This window comes from Peromyscus maniculatus, chromosome 8 (assembly GCF_049852395.1).
Source record: "Peromyscus maniculatus bairdii isolate BWxNUB_F1_BW_parent chromosome 8, HU_Pman_BW_mat_3.1, whole genome shotgun sequence".
Classification (NCBI taxonomy): Eukaryota; Metazoa; Chordata; class Mammalia; order Rodentia; family Cricetidae; genus Peromyscus; species Peromyscus maniculatus.
In genome coordinates, this window is record NC_134859.1 from 95,922,610 (window position 1) to 95,945,766 (window position 23,157).

Here is a 23,157-nt window from a genome sequence, read left to right on the forward strand (position 1 = left end):
CAAAAGTAGGCAAAGAATTGAATAGACACCTCAAAGAAGATGTACTAATGTTCAGTAAGCACATGAAAAGATGCTGAACATCTCACTAATGAGTTGCAAACTAAAACAAAAATGAAATACTACCCTTCTATACATAGAATGGAATGGATTAGATGATAAAGATGAGTAGACAATATAAAGTGTTGACAAAGATGCGATACAGTTGCAGCTCTTATTTGTTGCTAGAAAACATGAAAAATAGTGTTACAGTTCTGGAAGATTGCAGTTAAACAGGTAAACATACTGTGTGTCAGGTATTCTATGTATTTAATGAAAAGAAATAAAAATAGGTGGGGACAAGAACTTATGCACAAATGTTGACAGCAACTTTCTTCATAAATGTCCCAACTTCAGCAATTCAAATGCTACCCAGCAAAGGAAAAGATGGGCAAGAACTATTAAATAACATGGAATCTTGCTGAGCAATCAAAGGGATTTGGTTATTAATAATTCTCAACAAATGGATCCTTCAAAGTCCTGTGGAGGAAAGAACATAAAAACCAGAAAAGTCTGTACTGAATGCCCTCTAACCACTACCTTCTGTTAAAATGCCGTAGAGGATGCTGAGGCTTCTTTTCATTTCACAGATCAGCTGAATTGATTTCAGAGCAAAGGTCCTATCTCATTTTCTTTGGGAAAATTTCATTTTCCTGAGTTTCAAAGTTTTTTCATGCTGCATTGGTTTTGGTTGTGCCTCTTGGGTAATCTGAGGCTTGGGTGGTGATTTTAGTCACCACACCCAGTGACTGCAGGCACTCATGAAACATTCTCTAGGACAGATGATATGTTTGGCCACAAGACAAGTCTCAATAAATTTAAAAGGATTAAAATTATGCTAAGTATGTTTCTTGAGCCACATTATCATAAATTAGAAATAAATGACAAAATAAATATGGGAAACACTCAAATATCTGAAAATTAAACAACAATTAATTTAAAAATTAAACAAGTAATTCATTGGTCAAAGACAATAAAATAAAGAAAATAAGAATATTTTGAACTGGTTTAAAGCAAAAAATATGACATATGAAGATGTATTCAGTTTAGGTAAAGTAGTGAATAAAGAATTTACAGCTTGAAGCACCTATGTCCAAAGAAGACATTCTTAAGCCAACACCCCCAATTTCACCCTCAGAACTGATAAGAGTAGAGAGGAATGTGAACAGTGAAAGTTTAGATGAAAGGAAACAGGAGTATCAGGGCAACCCAAATAACTGTTTAGAAATATTATCAAAACTGGCTAAAGCTGAAGAAATGAAAGGGGAAATATACAAATGCTGTGGATGAAAGAAGAGAGAACACCTTTGTGGACCATGTAATGTGGCATGCTGATAGAAAAGAAAAGAAAAAACCACTTGGTTATATCATAAGAGGCAGAAATCACCTTTTATGATTTTTCCACAGATAGCATGATTTTCTTTTATTACTTTTTACTTATTAAAAATTTTATGAACATATATTCAGAGTCATAGTGACTGGTTTCATGGTGTACTTTTGACCTATTCACTCCACATAGTCTCCTTTCTGCCCATTTCACCCCCTGCTAGTCTCCTTCATTCCCCTAGACAAATTCCTTTAAACTTTCATGTCAATACACATACACTTGCACATGCACACACACACAACTGTGTCTGTATCTAAAGTCAAGATTCAGAAATGTGACAAATATAAATTTGTCTTGTTGAGTCTGGCTTATTTCACTTATATGACAATGTCTAATTGTATACATTCTTCTACAAACAACATTTCATTCTTCTTCATGGACGAACACGGCTCCATTGTGTATACCACATTTCTTTATTCATCTTTCTGTTGACATACACTGAGACTTATTCTGTAACTTGGCTGTTGTGGACAGCGCTGCACTAACTATCGATATTCAGATTGTTCTATGGTACATTGTCTTAGCTGGGCCATATGGTAGTTCTTTATATAGTCTACCTATTACCCTTACATCAGAAGTAAGCTAACAAGGATGTTCCCCCATTCTGTAGGTTGTCTCTTCCCTTGCTTGCCCCCTTTTCTGTGCAAAAGGTTTTTAATTTCATACAGTCCAGTTTGTCAGCATTTGGTTTTATTTCCTACTCTGTTGGAGTCCTTGTCATCAAGTCCTTGACTGTGCCTACATCTTGAAGTATTCTTCCCTATGCTTTCCTCTTAACAGTTTCAGAGTTTCAGGTCTTACATTAAGGCCTTCAATCTAGTTAGTTGATTTTTGGATGGAATGAGAGCTAGGGATCTAGTTTTCTTCTACTTGTGTGTGGACTTCCAGTTTTCCCAGGACCATTTGTTAGCAAGGTCTTTTTTTTTCTATGTTCTGTTTTTTGGTATAGTTGTAAAAAAAAATTCGGTTTCTGGAGCTGTTTATTTCAGGGTCATCTATCGTGTTTCACTAGTGTGTGTTTGTTTTTGTTACTGTTGCTCTGTGGTGTTACTTAAGATAAGGCATTGTGGGACGTCCAGCTTTGCTCTCTTTGCTCAGGACTGCTTTGAATATCTGGGGTCTTTTTAAGGTTGTTTTTCCTATGTACATGAATAATATTGTAATTGTACATGTACATTCTCATTGGAATTGCAGAGATCGTATTGAATCTATAAATTGCTTGTGTAAACATAGCCATTGTCACTGTATTCTGACCATTCATGAGACTGTGAAGTCTTTCTGTGTCTACTTCAATTTCTTTCCTCACCGTTTTAAAGTTTTCATTGTAGATGCCTTTCACTTGGTGAGATTTACTCCCATTTTATTTATTTTTATAGCTGTTATGAGATTGTTTTCCTGACTTCTTTCTTGGCAAGCTCATTTTGGGGAGATGGAAAATTACTCGTTTTTATTTGTTGATGTTGGATCCTGATGCTTTGCTGAAAGTGTTTATCAGTGCTGAACCTTTCCTGGTAGTACCTTTATGGTCTCCAATGCATAGGGCCATATTGTCTGCAGATATAGATGACCTTCCTTTCTGTCTTATTGGTCTAAGACTTCTAGCATTTGTTGAATAACAGTGGAGAAAGTGGACACCATTGTTTCATTCCTGATTTCATCATAAATACTTTAAGTTTTTACCCATTTGATATAATATTAACTATAGGTTTATTTTCATACCCCTTCTTATCATGAGATACATGTCTTTTATTCTTAATTTCTTCAGGACTTTCATTATGAAGAGATGTGTGATGATTTTTGGAATCTATTGAGATGATTATGTGATATTTGAGTCCTCTCATGTGATGTGTTACATTTAATATTTTATATATGTTGAACTATCTTCATGATCAAATACAACTTGATCATTGTGCATGATCTTTTTAATGTGGTAATTGAATTTTTGCAAGTATTTTATTGAGAATTTTTGCATTGTTATTCATCAGAAATCAACCTTTAATTTTCTTTGAAAGTGTGTTCCTGTGTGTGTGTGTGTGTGTGTGTGTGTGTGTGTGTGTGTGTGTATGTGCATGTGTTCTTATCTGGTTTGGGTAACAAGGTAAGTAATGGCTTATCAAAATATGTAAAAGAGCTGAAAGGCCCAGGATAAGGTAATCTTGGGGCCCATTATTATTATTATCCTTCATTATTTAATTTTTTTGAGATTATAATTACATCATGCCACCCTTCCCTTTTCTCTCTCCAAGTCCTCCCATAAAGCCTTCTTGCCATCTTTCAAATTCACAGCCTCTTTTTTCATCAGTTGTTATATACATGTGTGTATGCACATATATGAGTGTGTGTATGTGTGTATTCCTAAATATGTAAAACAACCTGTTACATCTATATAATATTATTGTATGTATATTTACATTGTTATTTTGTTATATAACATTTTTATATTTTGAGAATAAACATACATTTACAAATTTCATGCATTCATACAATATTTTTATCATAGTCATCCACCAGTTCCTACCTCCTGCTCTTTCTGGATCCTCCCCTTTATGTCACCCTCCAGACTTCATTATTTCTTTTTGCTCCACCTTCTCCTCTTCTTCTTCCCCACCCATTAAGTTCAGTTAGTGCTGCCCATCGGTCATGGGTGTAAGGCCATCCCTACCAGAGACCACACTTGTGAAGAAACCTGATTCTCCCTTCCCTAGCAGCATCTACTGTCAGTAGGTCCTTAGCTGGAGGCAGGGGCTCATGTGCCCTGCCCCCATCCCTGCTGCAATGTTGATTGATGTGATCTTGTGCAGGCAACCACAGCTGCTGTGAGTTCATTAATGCAGCAGCCCTGTTACTTCCAGAAGCCACTGTTCTGCGTCAGTCCTCCCTGACATATGGCTTATGCAGTCTCTCCTCTCTCTGCATTATAGACAGGATGTGTGATACAGATGTCCCATGTATAGGTGAGCCACCCATGAAAACTTTTTTTTTCTGAATTTTGACCAGTTGCAAGTCTCTATAATTGCAGTCCACTATACAAAGATGCTTCTCTGATGAGGACTGAAAGCTACACTAATTTATGGCTATAGAGATACATATTTAGAAGATAATAGTAGTAGGCTCACCTTAAGGACCTAGAACGCTCCAGTTATGTGTTCTTGGCCAGATTAATAGTAACAGCTATGAGTTTCCTCCTGTGGACTAAACCGGAAAGCAGTAGGCTACCCCCATAATATTCATGCCACTGTTGAGCTAATGGACAGATCTTGTGAAGCCAGTCATTACAGCTCAATCGAAGAGTTCACAGCTGGGGAAGACTGTGGAACCATTATTAAGAACTTTACCCATGCATAAAAAGAGGTTGGCCATCAAATGTGGGTAGTTAAAGATGACAGGTAGCATTTAGAGATTTGCTTTTGGAATTTGGACCACTCCTCAGATCATCTCTGTTCTGTGCTATGTCAGGCTCCAGTTTCCATCTTCACCAAACCTACCAGACAACCGTCCTGTGTCTTATCTTTACCTTAAGAGTCCATATGCTCTTCTTACCTTCTATGTACCATTCTGCCAGCTGTGTGAGCTCACATAGGGCCCTATGTGGTGCATCCCTTTGTAATCCCTCTACTTCTCTGCATTCCCTGTCTCCATTGCTTGTTATCATGAGCAGCTCTTGCCAAGTCTGGGTTGCTGGGTGGGGCTTATTCACACTTTTGAATACTAATAGTGACAACACAAGCAGGATGTTGTTTTAGTTGTCTCTTGTTGAAGGAATGGTTTCTATTACATAGTTTGCCAAGTACAATCAGATTTCTGAGATAAGAAAGCACCATTTATATAAGTATTAAGGGATTCCATGTGTGATGGAATCCTTACAGCTAGGTTTCTTCACACATCAATCAAGTGATTCTTACATGGGGAACTTAATTAAACGTTAAACAAAATGTTAAAATATATATGGTAAGACATGGTAGATTAGAAGTCTCCTATTTAAAATTATCAGTTATTTTAAAAGTGTGTGGCTGGTATAGATTAAGTTCCACAAGGGAACCAAGCAGTAGATTCATTGTGTGGAGAGTTGTCATTGGGGGGTTTCTGTAGCCCCCCCTTTTCTGTTTTAAGTGCTTTAGTTTTCCTGCGAAAAATGTTTTGTGTATAAGTCAGGAGAGTGCAGGACATCTCTCTCTCTCTCTCTCTCTCTCTCTCTCTCTCTCTCTCTCTCTCTCTCTCTCTCTTTGGAGATTGCTATAAAGTTCAGAAAAGGGATTATAAACTAGAAATAAAAGTATTTAGCTTGTTTAAGAAAAGGCTCTGTTTCCACAGTGAGGCTCCTGAATGAAAGTAGAAACAAACTTTAAAAGATTTGCTTTGCGCTCTTTCTTTAACTTTGAAGAACTTTTCTTCTTGTTTACAAGTGTCAGTTAATGGGAATTATAGAATTATATATCTTAATTGTGAAAATAGAATAGTTACTTAGATTTAAAAACAGATATGGACTATATTTACCTTTAATAAAACAAATGACTGAAAGAAATAGCTACTTGTGTCCCCTGCATGAAAGATCTTTTTTTTTTTTTTTCTTTTTTGGTTTTTTTATTATTATTATTATTATTATTATTATTTTACAACACCATTCAGTTCAACATAATAGCCACAGAATCCCCTGTTCTCCCCCTCTCGCCCACCCCTCCCCCCAGCCCACCCCCCATTCCCACCTCCTCCAGATCAAGGTCTCCCCCGAGGACCGGGGTTGACCTGGTAGACTCAGTCCAGGCAGGTCCATTCCCCCCTCCCAGACCGAGCCAAGTGTCCCTGCATAAGTCCCAGGATTCAAACAGCCAACTCATGCAACGAGCCCAGGACCTGGCACCAATGCACAGCTGCCTCCCAAACAGATCAAGCCAACTGACTGTCTCACCCGTTCAGGTGGCCTGATCCAGTTGGGGGCCCCTCAGCCTTTGGTTCATAGATCCTGTGCTTCCATTCATTTGGTTATTTATCCCGGTGCTTTATCCAACCTTGGCTTCAACAATTCTCGCTCATATAATCCTGCAAGCCCACTGCATGGATTTCAGGCAGCTGCTGGCTCCAGGATCTTCTGCCCTTTCACTTTTCCAGTCTTTTTCTTCTCTGGTAAGTATCTTGCTTTACAGTCCATTGTTTTTATTTTTTTTAACAGTCATTGATACATTCTATTAATTTACAGCTAGATATAATTCTGGTTTACTATGATTAAAAATTTTCAGAAAACCAGTTCTCTTGACTAGTAGGTTGAATATTTAATCCATTAATGTTATGTTATCCTTTCCATTTTGTTTAGTTTAGGCAAACTCTTTGTTATGACCAATGTTCTTTGACAGCTTGGTAGAATCTAGAATTACCTTGAATATGGGCTTCTGAGCAAGCCTGTGAACAGTGTCTTGACTGCATTAACTGAGCTGGGAAGAGCCATCCACTGTGAATGGCACCATTCTTCAGCGGATGCTGAATATAAAAGCTGGAGAAGAGTGAGCTGAGCACTAGCATGCACACATCCCTTCTTGTTCTTTGATTGTCAATGCAATGTGACCAGCTGCTCAGGCTTCTGCTGCCTTAACCTCCACACCATAGTGGACTATGCCTTGATAGCCTGTTTAGTTACTGTTCTGTTGCTGACCCTGAAAGGCCTGTAAAAGAAATTTGTGTGATTGTCGGCTTACTTACAGTTTCAGAGGATTAATGCATGGTCATCATGGTGGGAGCAGATAGACATGGTGCTGGAGCAGTAGCTGAGAGCTTTATATTCTATTTGGAAGGCGGCAAGCAGAAAGAGAGACACTGGCCTGGCATGAGCTTTAAAACCTCAAAGCCCACCTCAGTGATGCCCTTCCTCCAACAAGGCCACACCTTGCTGTGGGATGTTCTGTTTGGCAAATGTGTTGCTCTGATTGGTCAATAAATAAAACACTGATTGGCCAGAGGCTAGGCAGGAAGTATAAGCGGGACTAACAGAGAGGAGAAAAGAAAGAACAGGAAGGCAGAAAGGACACTGCCAGCCACCACCATGACAAGCAGCATGTGAAGACTCTGGTAAGCCACGAGCCACATGGCAAGGTATATATTTATGGAAATGGATTAATTTAAGCTATAAGAACAGTTAGCAAGAAGCCTGCCACGGCCATACAGTTTGTAAGCAATAGAAGTCTCTGTGTTTACTTGGTTGGGTCTGAGCGGCTGTGGGACTGGCAGTTGAGAGAGATTTGTCCTGACTGTGGGCAAAGCAGGAAAACTCTAGGTACAACACCTCCTAATCCTTTCCCAATATCTCCACTCCCTGGTGACTAAGCATGCAGATAAAGGAGCCTCTGGGGACTATCCTCATCCAAATCATCACAAACCCTGTCTCCCTTACATTGCTTTTGTTAGTGTTTTATCACACAACAGAAAAAAGAAACTAAGGCATTCTGTAACATGGTAGTAATTTATAGTTACTTGTTTCTACTTTTTATTTTTCTTCCATTTTATACTGATCGTTCCCCACACTAAAATATGCAGAAGGCATATTGTCTTTCTATTGGGGAAAATTATAAAGGCCACTCCATGTAGTTAAAAGGAAGATTTATTTAGTGGATGACTTACAAATGAAGGAATAGATAGGTTGCAGGGGTCTGGGGAAGGTGTATCGCAATCCAGCGGTGTTCTCTGGAGCTCTGCTCAGTCAACCTCCACTGTCCAGGGTCCAGGAACAGAGAGAGCGCTTGCCCATTCAGGTCTTGGGTCTCCAGACGCCTCCCTTGGCCCCGCCTCGTAGGCGTGACAGTTGCTAGAGTCTCAATGGGGGTTGGAACTTCCAGAACCAAGCTGGAATAGCTACCCGCTACATCTTTCTCATATCAATTAATGATTACTGGGGCTTGGGATACAGCTCAGTGATAGAGCATGTTTTTAGTTCCTCTGTGCAAGTAAAGAAACAAACATGATTATCATTCATAGATGAATACAGATGAAATCAAATAATTGATTTTTTCATACAGGACTTTTATTTTTATTTATTTAGCTAGGCCTATAAATAATTGTTTAACCAGCTTTCTGCCATTGTATCTATGTAGGTGTATGTTATGCTTGGATATGTATACATTTTCTGCATGTATATGAACGAGTGTGTGTGTGCATGCACACTCGTGTGTGCATACGCACACATAGGTTTGAGGTAGATGTCAGAAGTCATCCTCAATGGCTCTACCACCTTATTCATTCAGGCAGGCTCTGTGAATCGAACTGGAGCTTGCCAATATGTCTAGTCTTGCTAACCAGCTTCCTTGGGGGATCTCTTGTCTCTGTATTTTAAGGCTATAATCACAGATGGGCTACTACATCCCCCCACCATTTATTTGAGTTCTCAGGATATAAGCTTTGGTCTTTTTTTTTTTTTTTTGTTTTGTTTTGTTTTTTCAAGACAGGGTTTCTCTGTGTAGCTTTGCGCCTTTCCTGGAACTCCCTTGGTAGCCCAGGCTGGCCTCGAACTCACAGAGATCCACCTGGCTCTGCCTCCCGAGTGCTGGGATTAAAGGCGTGCGCCACCACCGCCCGGCTAGCTTTGGTCTTTATACTTGAGGAGCAAGTACTTCAACCACTGAGCCATCTCCCACACTCTACTTACTGGCATTTGTATGTATCTGTTGACCTGTCTGTGTTTTTCTATATTTTTATATATCTATGTATATGTATCTGAAAATAATTAAAAGATAATTTTTGGCACTTCTTTAAATATTTATTAAGTATAATAAAATATATTTCAATTACATAGTATATAATTTTGAAGTTGTACAACTTAGATTGTGTATGTCATATTAGTTGTGATGTAATCACACACAGCACTTTACTGGAGAAAGACCAGTTACTTTTTGTGACTATAATTGATGGAAAATGCTCCATATTCATCTACTGCACGTTCTTCCTTCTCCCTGAACCCTGATCTTATTTAGGACATCATCTAAAGACTCTTCTCTTATAGAAAGTGGTGAACATTTAATGTAGTTCCAAGGAAGGAGATGCGAATTGGGCAGTTAAGTTGCCATTGACAGGAGCTTAAGCTTGCAGAAACTCAAAGAAGAAAGGATTTATTTTGGCTTATAGTTTGAGTGTGCAGTCCATCATGATTGAAGGCATGGCAGCAGGAGGATAAATCAATTGGTCATATTCTGTCCTCAGAAAGCAAAGACAGATTAATGCTTGGGCTCAACTTGCATTCTCCCCTTTTAACTGTTTATTTAATCTGGACCCCAGCCTGTGAGATGATTTCACCCACATTGAGGGTGGGTCTTCTTAGCTAATTCCCTTATAATTCCTTTACACACATGCCCAGAAGTGTATCTTTTAGATGATTCCAAGTCCAGTGACGTTGACAGTGAAGCTAGAGAGCATCAAGCCTTGGCTTAACAGGGGCCTCTGAGCTAACTCATACCTTCTTCCCTTGTCCCCTTTCCTTTGCTCTCTGCCCTCCCCTTCCCAGATGTTCAGAACTAAAGAGATCATTTTGCAACTGCAAGGGCAAAGTTGAAACACAACAGCTGTGACCCTGACAGCTTTGGCCTCCTTTAGTCACTTACTCTTGAACTTTCTTACATTGGGAAACAATTAAGGCCCATGGTGCACTCTTGAAGCCCTGAGTACCTGGATTTTCTCTAAGTGTAGCAAGGAGTAAGCCCAATGCTCCTACCAGGAAGATCCCAGTGCTGCTCACTGCTTCTGATTCTTGCTTCTGTGCACACTGAGCACAGAAATGCGTCCAGTCCTGCTCCTGCTCCTGATTGGGCTACCAGACTATATTCCTGGGTTTCCTTGAAGCCAGAGTTACACAATAAAGGAGCTCTTGCATCCTTTTGTTTTTGTTTGAAGTGGAATGGAATTTGGAATGATGATGTGTGGTGAAGCAGAATCCTTTGTAGTTACGACAACTGAGAACCCTAGTTTTAGATAAGCTTTATAAGAATTGCTTCCTATACTACTAAAATTGTGGAGGAAGGATGGAGTGGGGTTTGGCATTCTCGGTCAGTGTTATTCTAAATGAAAAATATTTCTTTTTACTTATTAGCCATTGTTATTTGCTTTGTTTTTTCTTAACATTTATATTTTAAAAGTATTTTTGTGTTTTAATTGTTTTCTATTCTGATTACAGACAATAATGCTTAGGTACATAAAGTGCTAATTATTAAATGCTATTTTATAACTTTATGTATTTTCAATTTTAAAATTTATTACTTTTAATATTCTGTTTGTACTGAAGTAAAGCAAGAATATGTGCTATGTGAAGTTTTGTCTCAAAAACTACTAAGTGGATCAGGTCTGCCATCCCGTTTGTCCTCTCTCTTTCCTTTCCTTTTGTTTACTTACTCTTCATTCATTCATAAGAAATGAATACAGTCTCTAAATACTATGATTTCATTATTTCTTAAATCCACAAGTCACCATCAGATAGGTTGATGGTGCACCATATCACATCTTTCCATCACATGGATGGCTCAAACAGGAGAGTTAGAATCTTTATCACCTCCCTTCTCCAAGGTAAGATGTTTGATGATCATGAGGTCTGCATTACTGACTGCAGTCCCTCCCGGTGAGCAGATCACTAGAACTCACTCCTCTTGTGTCATTGGAACTTTGTTCTGGACATCATGTCCTTTTTCTTTCCCCTTTCTGTGGTGTCTGGAATTTGCCACTGTCCTCTCTGTTCCATGAGTTTGACTTTGTCAGATTCTACACATAAGTGAGACCCTGCAGCTTTATCTTCCTGCACTAGCTGAGTTCATTTAATATGGCACCCCTTCCCATATTGTTGCAAATGGCAGGTGCCATTCTTTTTGCATGTACATAACTCTATGTATGTCTGTGAATATTTGGAGAGATCGCATATTTTGGCTACTGTGAATGACACTACAATGAACACGGGAGTGCAAATATCTCTTCAACATATCAATTTCCATTACTATGGATATATACACAGTTATTGGATTGCCAGATCAAATGATAGCTCTGCTTTTAGTTGTTTAGAAAGCTCTGTAGTGTTTTCTACAATTGCTGTGCTAATTTACATTTCCACCAACAGTCTCAGAAATTCCTTTTATTTTGCTTTCTTTTGAGCACTGTCTTTATCTTTTGAGTAATAATCGTTCTGATGGATATAAGATGCAATTATGATTTTAATTTGTATTTACCTAATAGTTGATGATATTGAACATTCTTTTAATCAATCTGTTGGCCATTTGGCTGTGCAAGCCCTTTGTCTGGTTTTAATTGGCTGGGCTCCCCTACTGTGTTTTGATGTTGACCCTTTATGAAATATACTTCATCCACTATCTAGTTGTCTCTTCACTGAATTGTCACAGTAGCTGTAAAGAAACTTTTGCTTTCAAGTCTGTTGTTGCTTTGTTGACTGCACATTTTGTTGCTGTACCAAAAATGTTTGCTAAGACTAATACCAAGAAGCTTTGCCCATATATTTACTCCTGTAGTTTTACAGTGTCAGGCATAATGTTTAAATCCCTCATCCATTTTGAGTTTTGTGTATATTGTGTAAAAGAATTCAGTTCCACCCTCTTCAGGTAGACAGCCAATTTTCCAAATACCATTTTTGAAGAAGTTCCCATTTGTGAGATCTGGCATACATGTGGAAAAATCAACTGATTAGGGATTCATGTTCATTTTTAGACTCACATTCCAGTGGCCAATGTGTCTGGTTTTATGCCAATGTCATACTATTTTGATTACTGTAGCTTCAATGTATATCTTGATGTCAGCTTTGTTCTTTTTGCTCAAGATTGCTTAGGTTGCCAGTAATCTTTTATGGTCCTTTGCAAATTTTAGGCTTGTAATACCAGTTCTGTGAAAATAATACTGGAATTTGATAGGGACTTCACTGAATTTGTGGATTACTTTGGTTTGTGTGGACATTTAAAAAGCATTAATTATTCTAACCAAAGAGCATAAGACATTTTTATATTGAATTATCTTCATTGGTTTCTTCTATCAGCATTTTATAGTTCTGATACATGAATTCTTTAGCTGTTTGTTTAAAGTTATACCTAATCATTAGATTTTGCTAGTATTATAATTGGGATTCTTTTCTTAAATTCTTTTCTTGGTAATATATAACAACACTCCTGGTATTAGACTGCTATTTTTTATTTGGAAACTTTATTGAATTAATTTGTTATTCTGACAGTTTTTAATGATATCTTTAGGGTTTTCTCTTTGCAAGATCAGTGATGATTTCATTTATCTCAGCAAGCCCTTGCTCTAACTAGGACTTCCAGAATTATGGAAAAATGGGTTAAAGTAGATCTCCTCATCTAATGAATTCTCTTAACTTCAGCTTTTCACAGTTGACTATGATACTAGTTTGGGGGCTTAGTAATCTCATTATTGTGTTGCAGTACATTTTCTCTATATCTAATTTGTCTATAGAGTTTCTAATAATGAAAAAAATGTTGACTTTCAGGAGCACATGCTCTTGAAATAATATAATCTCAGTAATGGGAGCTGAAGCTGGAGGACCTTGAGTTAGAGGCCAACCTGGGCTAAATATGGAAAAACACTGAATTTTTTTTAATGCTTTTCCTTAAACTCTTATGGTGATTACATAGATTTTTTTTCTTTATTTCATAAATGTAGTATATTTTATTGTTATAACATTAGAACATAGTCAGATATATACCAGTTTTCATTCCCTTCTTGAAATTATTAAAATATACTAAAATAAATTGTCATATGTTTTATTATTTTATCAATCTTACTTTCATCACTGATTGTTGAGGTGTTTAAGTTCTGGAATTTTAAAGGATGGGCAAAATTTAAGGTACAAAATACAAGTTTTTTAAAATTTGTTTTAACTTCACAGATGGAAAAGGTAGAAGCAGACCTAACTAGATCCAAGTGTCTTCGTGAGAAGCAGTCCAAGGAGTTTCTATGGCAGCTAGAAGATGTCAAGCAGAGATATGAACAGCAGGTCAGCCTTTCGCTTTCATGATACCAGTTAATTTTTAATAGGAATATGCTCCTCTTTTAATCATCTCTCCTTATCACAGAAATCTCTGTAAAATAAAAATATAACCACAAATATATTTGAAACATTTAAAATAATATAATGAAACCCAAATACAACAATTTTAATGTTCTACTAAGGCCTATTCTGATAGTTTGTTATTCTAAATATTTAATTGAAAACTTCATTATGATTCTTGACTCCCTCTAGCCCTAGGATAACTTTCTCATTCATTTACAAGGTAGTACTGGGTACCTGCCATGAGCCAGCCTCTCAGAACAGCACTGGGCATTAACAAGGAGGCGGGTCCCTTTGCTGATGCACTCTAGATCTTGGTAGACAGTCAGCACATGAATAAAAGCTGAAGTGATTCAGAAATGTGAGTCAAGGGGAGAAAAAGAGCATGCCCATAGGCTTTGCCCATCACAAGGCAGGAGCCTGGTTCTCAGCATGGACAGATGGGTGATCAGGGAAGCCTGAATCCCTGCTGAGCGTCTTCCAAAACACCAGGAGGGAACTTCCAAGAGGTCTGTGAGGCACAGCATTCTAGTCAGAGAGAAAGAACAGCTAGGTACAAGAAGAGAGGAAGCTGGGCGATAAAAACTGACAGTAAGCCCAGGTAGGCAGAGTGTAGGGAGAAGGTCCCAAGCTGGGGGAGCAGGGAAATAGAACCAATGGTGGAAAGATTTTAGATCTTAAAAACCAAAAGTTCTTCTTCCCTTTTTAAAAGTCTCCCAGAATATTTAACTACTATTAATTTTTTTATTTACCTAATTTGCTTGTCCTTAACATCTGGAAAAGCATTAATTGGATTTGTAACACAGGTTAATACATTTATTTCTAAAGATATGTAAATCTTTGGAATCTTAAAATAAGAATATTTTAAAATTATACTTTAAGCTCTATTAAGCAGGTACTACATCAAAACTAATTAATCCCTTATGATCGTTGGATTTTATTTCCTCTCCTAATTGATAGCAATTAGTGGTTTACTTGAATTCAGTAAAAAGCAGGTCTGATCTAGTATGTGTCCTGAGGGTTGTTGTTTTAATCTTAATATATTAGTGAAAATAATTGCCTGAGTTACTTCCATAGGGATGGTATAATCACATATAGTTAAAAAGAGAGTGAATTACTTTTTCTTGTTTAGAATCTGACAGTCCTACTTTGTTCTGAACAGGCATCTCATGCCCACCCTGTGAGATCTAACCTGTGCTTAAGGCTTTTTTTTTTTAAATCAGACATTGTGTCTTTTTAGCCCACATCATTTTTTTGTTGTTGTTATTTCTCTAGAATCTAGCTTATCATTTTGGACCTTAAATCTGTTCTTTATTGAAAAACTCTCTCTTGTAATTCTATATTATTAATCCTAGTTGTGAAATGACCTGCTCAGTGTCCCAAGCTAAACTGTGTGTTAGAGTAGTAGGAGCAGTGACAACAAGTGGACTGGACCAAATGGAAGAGAGGAGGAGGCGGACCTCCCTCCCTATGACGTACCTACACATGTGCATGAAAGATGTGTATGTGTGTGTGTGGATTATTTGGAGTAATAGAAAGCTGCAAATAAAATAAATCACACTAAATCTATCTGATGCAATACTATGTCAAAACATGCAGACTTATAAGCTATATTGATAAGAATAAATTACATTTTAGAACACCTTGTAGATTATCTCATTTGTGTACAATTAAAGAATATTTATTAATATCATGCAGTTAGATATATAAATTCAGCAAAAAATTTTTGAATGACTACACATTTCTATGGCATGAATACAGACTTGTAGGTTAGGGGTGTAATGAATGTAGACTTTCATATTATGCTAGAGCGATTGAGAAATGATAAGCATATGAGTAACTGTACATGTCAGCATAAGCATGCCCAAAACTAACCCAACTAAACCAAGTTCTTTCCCTCTTTGACCCAGGTATCCCAGGGGTACTTAGGGGAAGGGAGTAGAGGTAGCCTGTAGCCCATTTTACTTGAAATTAGCAAATCAGCATGTGCATTACCTATATACTTAAAACATTAAAACTATTAATGCCAAGAAATTATAGAAAAATACAGAGCATTTATATTATATTGCATTTTAAGTGATAAAAGCTCATTAGACAGTAAGTAAGCCACTTAAAATAGCTTCAGGAAGTCCCTAAAGCTGACCAGATTCACTAGTGTCCTCCCTCCCAAGCATATATAATTAGGAAGGACTGTTGTGGGTCATTCCAAACCAACTGAGTTTCCTGAAAGATGCTCTACTCTCTAGTCTGTGGAGGTACCCACAGACTGTGCAGCACCCTCCAGGGTTCCAGGTATTGTGAGCTGTCAGCCATGCTGGGTTGGGCTTTAGTAATGCAGCTGTCTTTGAGTCACTTCTGTTTCTGTAAGTGATCCCTTGCCCATATTCCTGTTAACAACCCCAATAAAACCCATTGGTTCACAAAAATAAATAAATAAATAAATAAAGATAAAAATAAAATAGAAAATAAATTCAAATCACATACACACAGACACAGATGCGCACGCGCGCACACACACACACACACACACACACACACACACACACACACGCATGCATACATATACACATTGTAAAAATAAGTCTGAAAACCTGAATAGAGAAGATAGAGCATTAGCGGGTTGTTTTCAAAGGCACCAAAATCTGGGTAACATGGTATTTTCCAACTGTAAGATTCAGTACAAAGGAATTATTTTTTAAATCAGATTTTTAAAAGAAAATTGCATAATAGAAGAATGGTGTAGCCAATTTCTGATTATTATACAAAAGCATCTAAAAGTCATTTGGAGACATACCAACTTAGAAATGTGTGTTTCTTCTGGAATCTGGTTGGCCTACTGAGCAGTGGAGAATATTTTCCATAATCCTAATGCTGTAAGAGAGGCTGCTTGGGAAAATAGCACTGAAATTGGAGTATACAATATTATTTTAAGAAATGGAACTTCGAATTAGAGGGTGATGGAAAGATGTAGGGGGAATATGCAACATAAATTTTAGGAAGATATTTGTCAATATGATAACATTAAAAGCTTTGAAATATTTTCTTAGCAGAAAATTTTATTGGCTAGAACAATATTCTCCAGAAGCCAGTTCACAAATTCCAGGTTTTTACTGTGATAAATCTTGAGAAATGATAAGCATATGAGTAACTGTACATGTCAGCATAAGCATGCCCAAAACTAACCCAACCAAACCAAATTCTTTCCCTCTTTGACCCAGGTATCCCGGGGTACTTAGGGAAAGGGAGTAGAGGTAGCCTGTCTGCTTTTCATGAGCTGTATGACAAGGCCCACATAACTTCTCGGTTAAGTGACAGCTTACAGAACCATCTTTAAATGATTTATGTCAACCTGAACTGAGACAGTTAAGTGTCTTTTAGTCACTAGTGGTGATTTAGAATCAAGTTTCCTGAAGTTAAGAATTCAGAGAGGGAGTTAATATATAGGATAAAACCCCTCAATTTTCTGATGTTTCAAAGGGCTGAAATTAAGTAGATTATTTACTGGGATTAAACATAAAATGCTGCTTTGGTTTAGAATATTAGCTGCAAAATTTTGAGGATAAGTGAGGGTAAAGATGACAGAAAGAATCAGACCAGAGGAACACAGTGACCAGTACCACAAGACAGTAGACCAGGACATTTAAATAGCTATGACCCTAGTCTATCTACATCTTTTGTCACATAAGCAGTAAAAATTCAGGCCATATATATATGCAGGACACTGACAAACTTCAACATAGAATATAGCAAGGTCTGGAATTATGTCACAGGGAACATTTAAAGTAATAGATTATCTCACCAAGAAAAGACAAAACTGAAGAGAATTGAATATCTTCCATTTTTCCTGGAGGCCACAGCTCTCTTTTGGGCCAAGCACTGCTCTCCACATGTTCTGTCTTCATGTTCATCTGCATGCCATCTTCACAGTGCTCTGCTGAGACATGCATCCCTATTCATTTCGCCATCTTCTAGGTATAGAAGGCAAGGCATGTCCAGTTGTATCACTCTAGCTGTCGTTCAACACCGAGTAGATAACATAACAAAACTAAAACCTGAGCTTCTCATGATCTCCGCTCTAAACACACTGCTGTAGAGTTTCCAGGAGCAGAAATGGAACCCAAATACAGTTGGAATTGTTTCAGGGTGACTCTAGATTGGAGAGCTATAAATCTATGAGGAAGTATGTTTCCCTGTGTCGAGCATGTTCAAGTACCTGTTGGGAGGATTGTGAGGATATGTTGTGCATTTGGGGCTATCCCATTGTGAAGGTTCCTTCCATATTGAACAGTCTTTGATTTTCTGCTGTCTGGTCTCGGGTTCTGCATGAGAGGTGTACACTTGTGCCATGGCGGACTCTTTCCTTACATATCTGCCTCACATTTTCTCATGTAATACTTCCACCTACTTTCTCAGTTACCAATCAAAGTGTGGCACACTTTCTACTATTTTGTCTTCCTTTTCTCCAAAGACAAACATTTAGACACTGTGATTATAGCATTTCCACCAGAGCCCATGCTTCTCTCACTGGGGTAGAGTAACCCCTCCCCGCTTGGGTTAACAAATAGGGTTGTGGGAGGTTCCTTATGTTCTTCCTGGAGTGTTTGATTCACATGATTATTTTTAACAGTAATCATATGGCTTTATTATTGTGGTAATATCCATTTTAAAGCAAACATAGATGTTCCTGCTTTGTAAAATGCAAAGTCTTCACAAGTTTTTAACATGAAATTTGACATTCCAAAGAAGCTTCCAGTTTGCAGTCTGCTTAGGGCTCTGGCCTCAGGTCCAGGGAGAGTCATTTGCACTGCTGGGAGATTCTTTGGTGGCAATGTTCCAGAAGCACTTCCCCAGTCAGTCCTTACATTTTATAATGGAGGAACTGACATTCAGAGGAAGTGAGAGACTTGTGCCCTCTGAGCCTCAGTTTCCTTCTCCAGGCTTGGCTTTTGAGCCAGCCCCAAATAGAAAACATCTTGCTGGGAGCTGTAACTATGTGAGAAAAGCAAAGAACAAACATCTTGGTCCAAATGCAGGCACAGAGTGTACAGATGTAGAAGAGAAACTTCAAACACACAGGATAAATACTCACAAATATCCTGTAAAGCCCGAGCTTCCATCAGGATTTCCTGTTTCTTTCCTGTATGAGCCATTGGAACAGAAAGACAATTCTAATTGTCCTTTCACGGACTTCATTCATGTCAGAAACAAACAGCCAGCAAGGCATGCTAGGATTTCCTGAACCATGGAAATGTGTTTTTGGCAATTCTATCTTATCTCTCTTTAATCTTCTATTTTATATCTTCCCTTTACACTACAAAGCCTTTAAAGAGAAATGTTATTCAGCAGATAAACAAGTGGTCACAGTTTTAAGAAAGAATAAGTGTTTATTGTCTGTGATTGTGAAAACCAACATGGGGGCCATCCTCTAGCAAGGCCATGATTTGAATGATTTGAAACAAAGCCTCTTGGCAACACACACAGTACCAGAGACAAACTGGCTGTTCTGCACGATACACAAATGGGAAGTTTTCAGTTAAGACCAGTTGAGACACTGAAGAAGACTGTTTATTCTACAGAAGACAGGAAGGAGAGTCGGGGGCAGAGATTTTCATTCATTCAGTGGCCTGGGTCATAGAAAGTATAGACATGTGGGCAAGGCCTCATCACAGATTGAGTTTCTGGTGAGAACAGAGGGACGGGGCCCTGCTGTAACTAGAGATGGAAGGGGTGGCATGGATGTTCTTGTATTAACCACCCATGAGGCTTCTTACAACTGGAGTGTGTCTTTGTGAGCAGGGCAAGTGTGTTTATTGAGACTAGAGAATTATAGGGGCAGAAGAGCCAGTTTAAATAGGATTGCTGCGTTACTGTGGAGGTTGCCAGCACGAGCTGGCTAAAAATTATTAGGAGAAAATGTTTCTTCATTATTGAGGTCCTAGATGTGGTTAGTCACCAAGGATTTGTGAGTCTCCCTAAAATCTTTCAAACTGTAATTTCATATAACTTGTAATTTCTAGATGTGTATAATTTATTGTACATCCTGTACAATGTGTTGCCCTTTTATTCTTTGTATTTTGTTCACTTTTGTGCTTTTTGAAAAAAAAATGTTTTGTTTAGCTTTTTCTTTTGATTTTTTATTTCTTTTGTTTTTTATTTCCAGTGCTGGGATGGATCCCAGGGCTTCATGTATGTTAGGCAAGGTCACCACCACTCAACTACATCCTCAGACATACAATTTATAACAAATAGTTTTCCTCTGGCACATATTGTTCCTACAGGCTCCGGGATATGAACTCTGTTCCTAGTCATTAAGTTGTCAAAATCAGAGATCCGAGTAGTGAGGCTATAGGCATTGGTCATGAGGACAGGCCAAGTATTTGGGTGTGAGACACAGGCCTTGTGAAAGGCAACACATTCTGTCTTCCTTTTACTTGTGTGTATTGTTAAGGGATAGGGGAGTAGCTGAGGTTTTTCCTACCTAGATTAAAGAATAGTAAAAAAGAATGGGAATTAAGAGAACAAGGGTGAAGGCAATGACCAGACTATAGAATGTAACTGTTTCATTTTAGAGGTAACTCATTTAACATTTCTTCCTGAATAGTAATATGGTTAACTCACTCTTTTTATTGTCTTGTTGGATTAAAATATGAACAGGAGTCAATGTTTTCTCATTATTAATTCATGTTTATAGAACAAATACTTTGCATTAATCATTGTTCCAAAGACTCAGAATATGGCAATAAGAATTTCTTTCTTTGAAAATTCAATGTGAGTTAAGATGAGGCAGTGGCCATTGTTTTCAAGATCTATAAAGCTGGCTATTCTGATCGTGAGTGGAGGGTGTTTTAAATAGAGTTATTTTTAGATAGGTTGTCAACAGAGAACTCTAATGAACTGATACTTGACTTAGTACCTCAAGGAAGTGAAGGAAGAACCCATTCCACAGCTCAAGGTGAGGGAATTGTATTCCAGGCAGTCACAAGAGCCTTCCTGAGACCGGGATAGATTGGTCTGCACCTGGAGTAGAATGAGCTGGGGGAGAGTTGGCAGGAATGAAGTCAGAGAGGGGAAATCCTATCCAATGATACTACAGACTATGGGAAGTTTGGATTACATTTGGGTGTGATGAGAAGCCATGGGAGCATTTGAGCAAGATCTGCTGTGAGATGTATTTCTGTATGCTGTGAAGATGTGTTGCTCTGACTGGTTGATAAATAAAGCTGTATTGTCTTATGGTAAGGCAGCTTAGAGGCAGACAGGAAATATAAGCAGATAGACAGGAAGATGAAAGGCAGAAGGGAAGAGACACCAGCCTGCTGCCCAAGGAACAACATGCCAGCAGACCAGTAAGCTAGCCAACATGTGGCAAAACATAGATTAATAGAAATAGGCTAAGATATAAGAGCTAGCTAGCAAGAAGACTTCCATATGCCATGCAATTGGTAATTAATATAAGCCTCCGAGTAATCATTTTATAAGTGGCTGTGGGACCATGGGCCAGGAGGGACCAGAGAAACCTTCCGACTACAAAGATCTGCCTTCTAAGCTTTTCAAATATTTCTGTGGCTACTGTAGTGGAGGCAGGAGAGAAATGCATTTGAAAATGGTATCAGTAGTCTGGCAAGAGACCACTGTCTTAGGGTTTTTACTGCTGTGATAAAATACTGTGACCAAAAACAACCTGGGGAAGAAAGGGTTTATTTCAGCTTATAGTTCCACACTACAGTCCATCACTAAGGGAAGTCAAGGCAAAAAGTCAAACAGGGCAGGAATCTGGAGGCAGGAACTGATGCAGAGGCCATGGGGGAATGTGCTGCTTACTGGCTTACTTCTTATTGGCTTATTCAGCCTGTTCTCTTATAGAACCCAGGACTTCCTATTCAGGGGCAGCACCACCCACATCAATCGATAACAAATAAAATGCTCCACAGGCTGCTGTGGGATGGTCTGTATGTCAAATGTGTTGCTCTGATTGGTCAATAAATAAAACACTGATTGACCAGTGGCCAGACAGGAAGTATAGGCGGGACTAACAGAGAGGAGAATTGAGAGAAGAGGAGAGGCAGAGGAAGACATTGCCAGCTGCCGCCATGACAAACAGCATGTGAAGATGCCGGTAAGCCACAAGCCACGTGGCAAGGCATAGATTTATAGAAATGGATTAATTTAAGATGTAAGAACTAAATAGCTAGAAGCCTGAACCATTAGGCCAAACAGTTTAAATAATATAAGCGTCTGTGTGTTTATTTTATAAGTGGGCTGTCAGACTGCCAGGGCTTGGCGGCACCTGGAGAGAAAACTCTCCAGCTACAACAGGCCAATCTGGTAAGGACATTTTCTCAATGATTGTTTCTTCCCAAATGATTCTATCCTGAATTAAGTTAACATAGAAACTAGCCAACACAACCACCATGCCTGGGACCAAGTGGTGGGGCAATGACAAGTAGTCATACTGGGGGTCCGTTTGACAGCAGGATTTGTCAGTGCTTAGGGAATAGAACTTAGATGTGACTAGATTTTTCCCACTGAGCAACTAAATGAGTGGTTGTGAAAGACACTGAAATAAGAGTCCATAGACAGGAAGTCCCAAGACTGAACCCAAGGCCATGACAACAGTTAGAGATGGGAAAGAGGTAGGCACAGCAACAGAAGAGTCTAAGAAGGAGCAGCCAGTGAGGTTAGTAGGAGAATTAGAATATGATTGCATGGGGCTCTCACAAGTGTTTCCTCAAGGAAGGGGAAGTGAGTTGCCTTTTGTTTCAGGCCTTGCCAAGAGGGGGCATTAGGTGGAAACCGAGACCTATTGAATTTGGCAAGCAGATCTTTAGCCAACTGGTCCAGTTCTAGTAGATTGTGAGAACAAAGCCTAGATAGTGTGGGTGGAGAGAGAATAGGCTGTGAGCAGTCCTTTTGAGGACTGAACATAGAACAGAGAAGTGAGGTGATAGCTATAGGTCTTCTAGGGTCAAGGGAAAGATTTTAAAAATGAAATATTTTAAAAATTCTAGACATATTTATAAGTGAGAATATTCAAAAGAATGAAAAATTGATGTGCAGAGAGTGATGGGGCACTTGTGAGAGCAACATCTTTATTTTACAAGAGAGTGGACAGACCCAGTGAGTGGTGAGGACTCAGCTTGGGCAGCCAAAAGACTACCTAGCCATTCAAACACTGTATGGGCATGGATCCCAGAATGGACAAATCAGTTTGATGCTGAGAAAAGTGAAGTAGCCTTCTTCTGACGCGTGTGTGTGTGTGTGTGTGTGTGTGTGTGTGTGTGTGTGTGTGTGTGATGTGTACATGCATGCATGTGTAGGTCAGAAGTCAATTTCAGATGCTGTTCCTTCTTTATTACAGGGATTCTCACTGGCCTGAGGCTCCCCTATTAGTCCTGCTTGACTGGCCAGTGAACACTGTGGATCCATCTGTCTCATGTCCTCCACTCCAGCACTATCATTACAGTCATGTGACACTGTCCTGGCTTTTGTTTACATGTTCTATGAATGGAGCTCAGGTTCTCATGCTTGTACAAACACTTTGCTAACCCTGCTTTCATTTTTTGTTTGTTCCTGGATCCCACATTATTCCAATATTTAAAATGACGAGGAATTGGGAAGCACTGCAGGTGAAGGAGGAGTTTCTAAACTTTGACTAGTCTTATTTTTCTCAATTCAACACTGGCTGACAAACTTGGATGGTTACCCTAGT

General features: G+C 38.6%; 1 protein-coding gene across 11 annotated transcripts in view; it reads left to right on the forward strand.

The window, feature by feature from the left end:
- The window catches only part of Cep112 (centrosomal protein 112), a 432,181-nt gene that overhangs the window by 163,172 nt on the left and 245,852 nt on the right, over positions 1-23,157 (forward strand). For 10 of the 11 annotated variants that reach the window (XM_076543620.1, XM_076543621.1, XM_042283013.2 and 7 more), the window contains one exon: positions 13,287-13,394. The exons of the other annotated variant lie outside the window; for it this stretch is intronic. In XM_076543620.1, the coding sequence (XP_076399735.1) occupies positions 13,287-13,394 (108 nt within the window). The remainder of the gene's footprint in view (positions 1-13,286; positions 13,395-23,157) is intronic. 11 annotated transcript variants of the gene reach the window in all.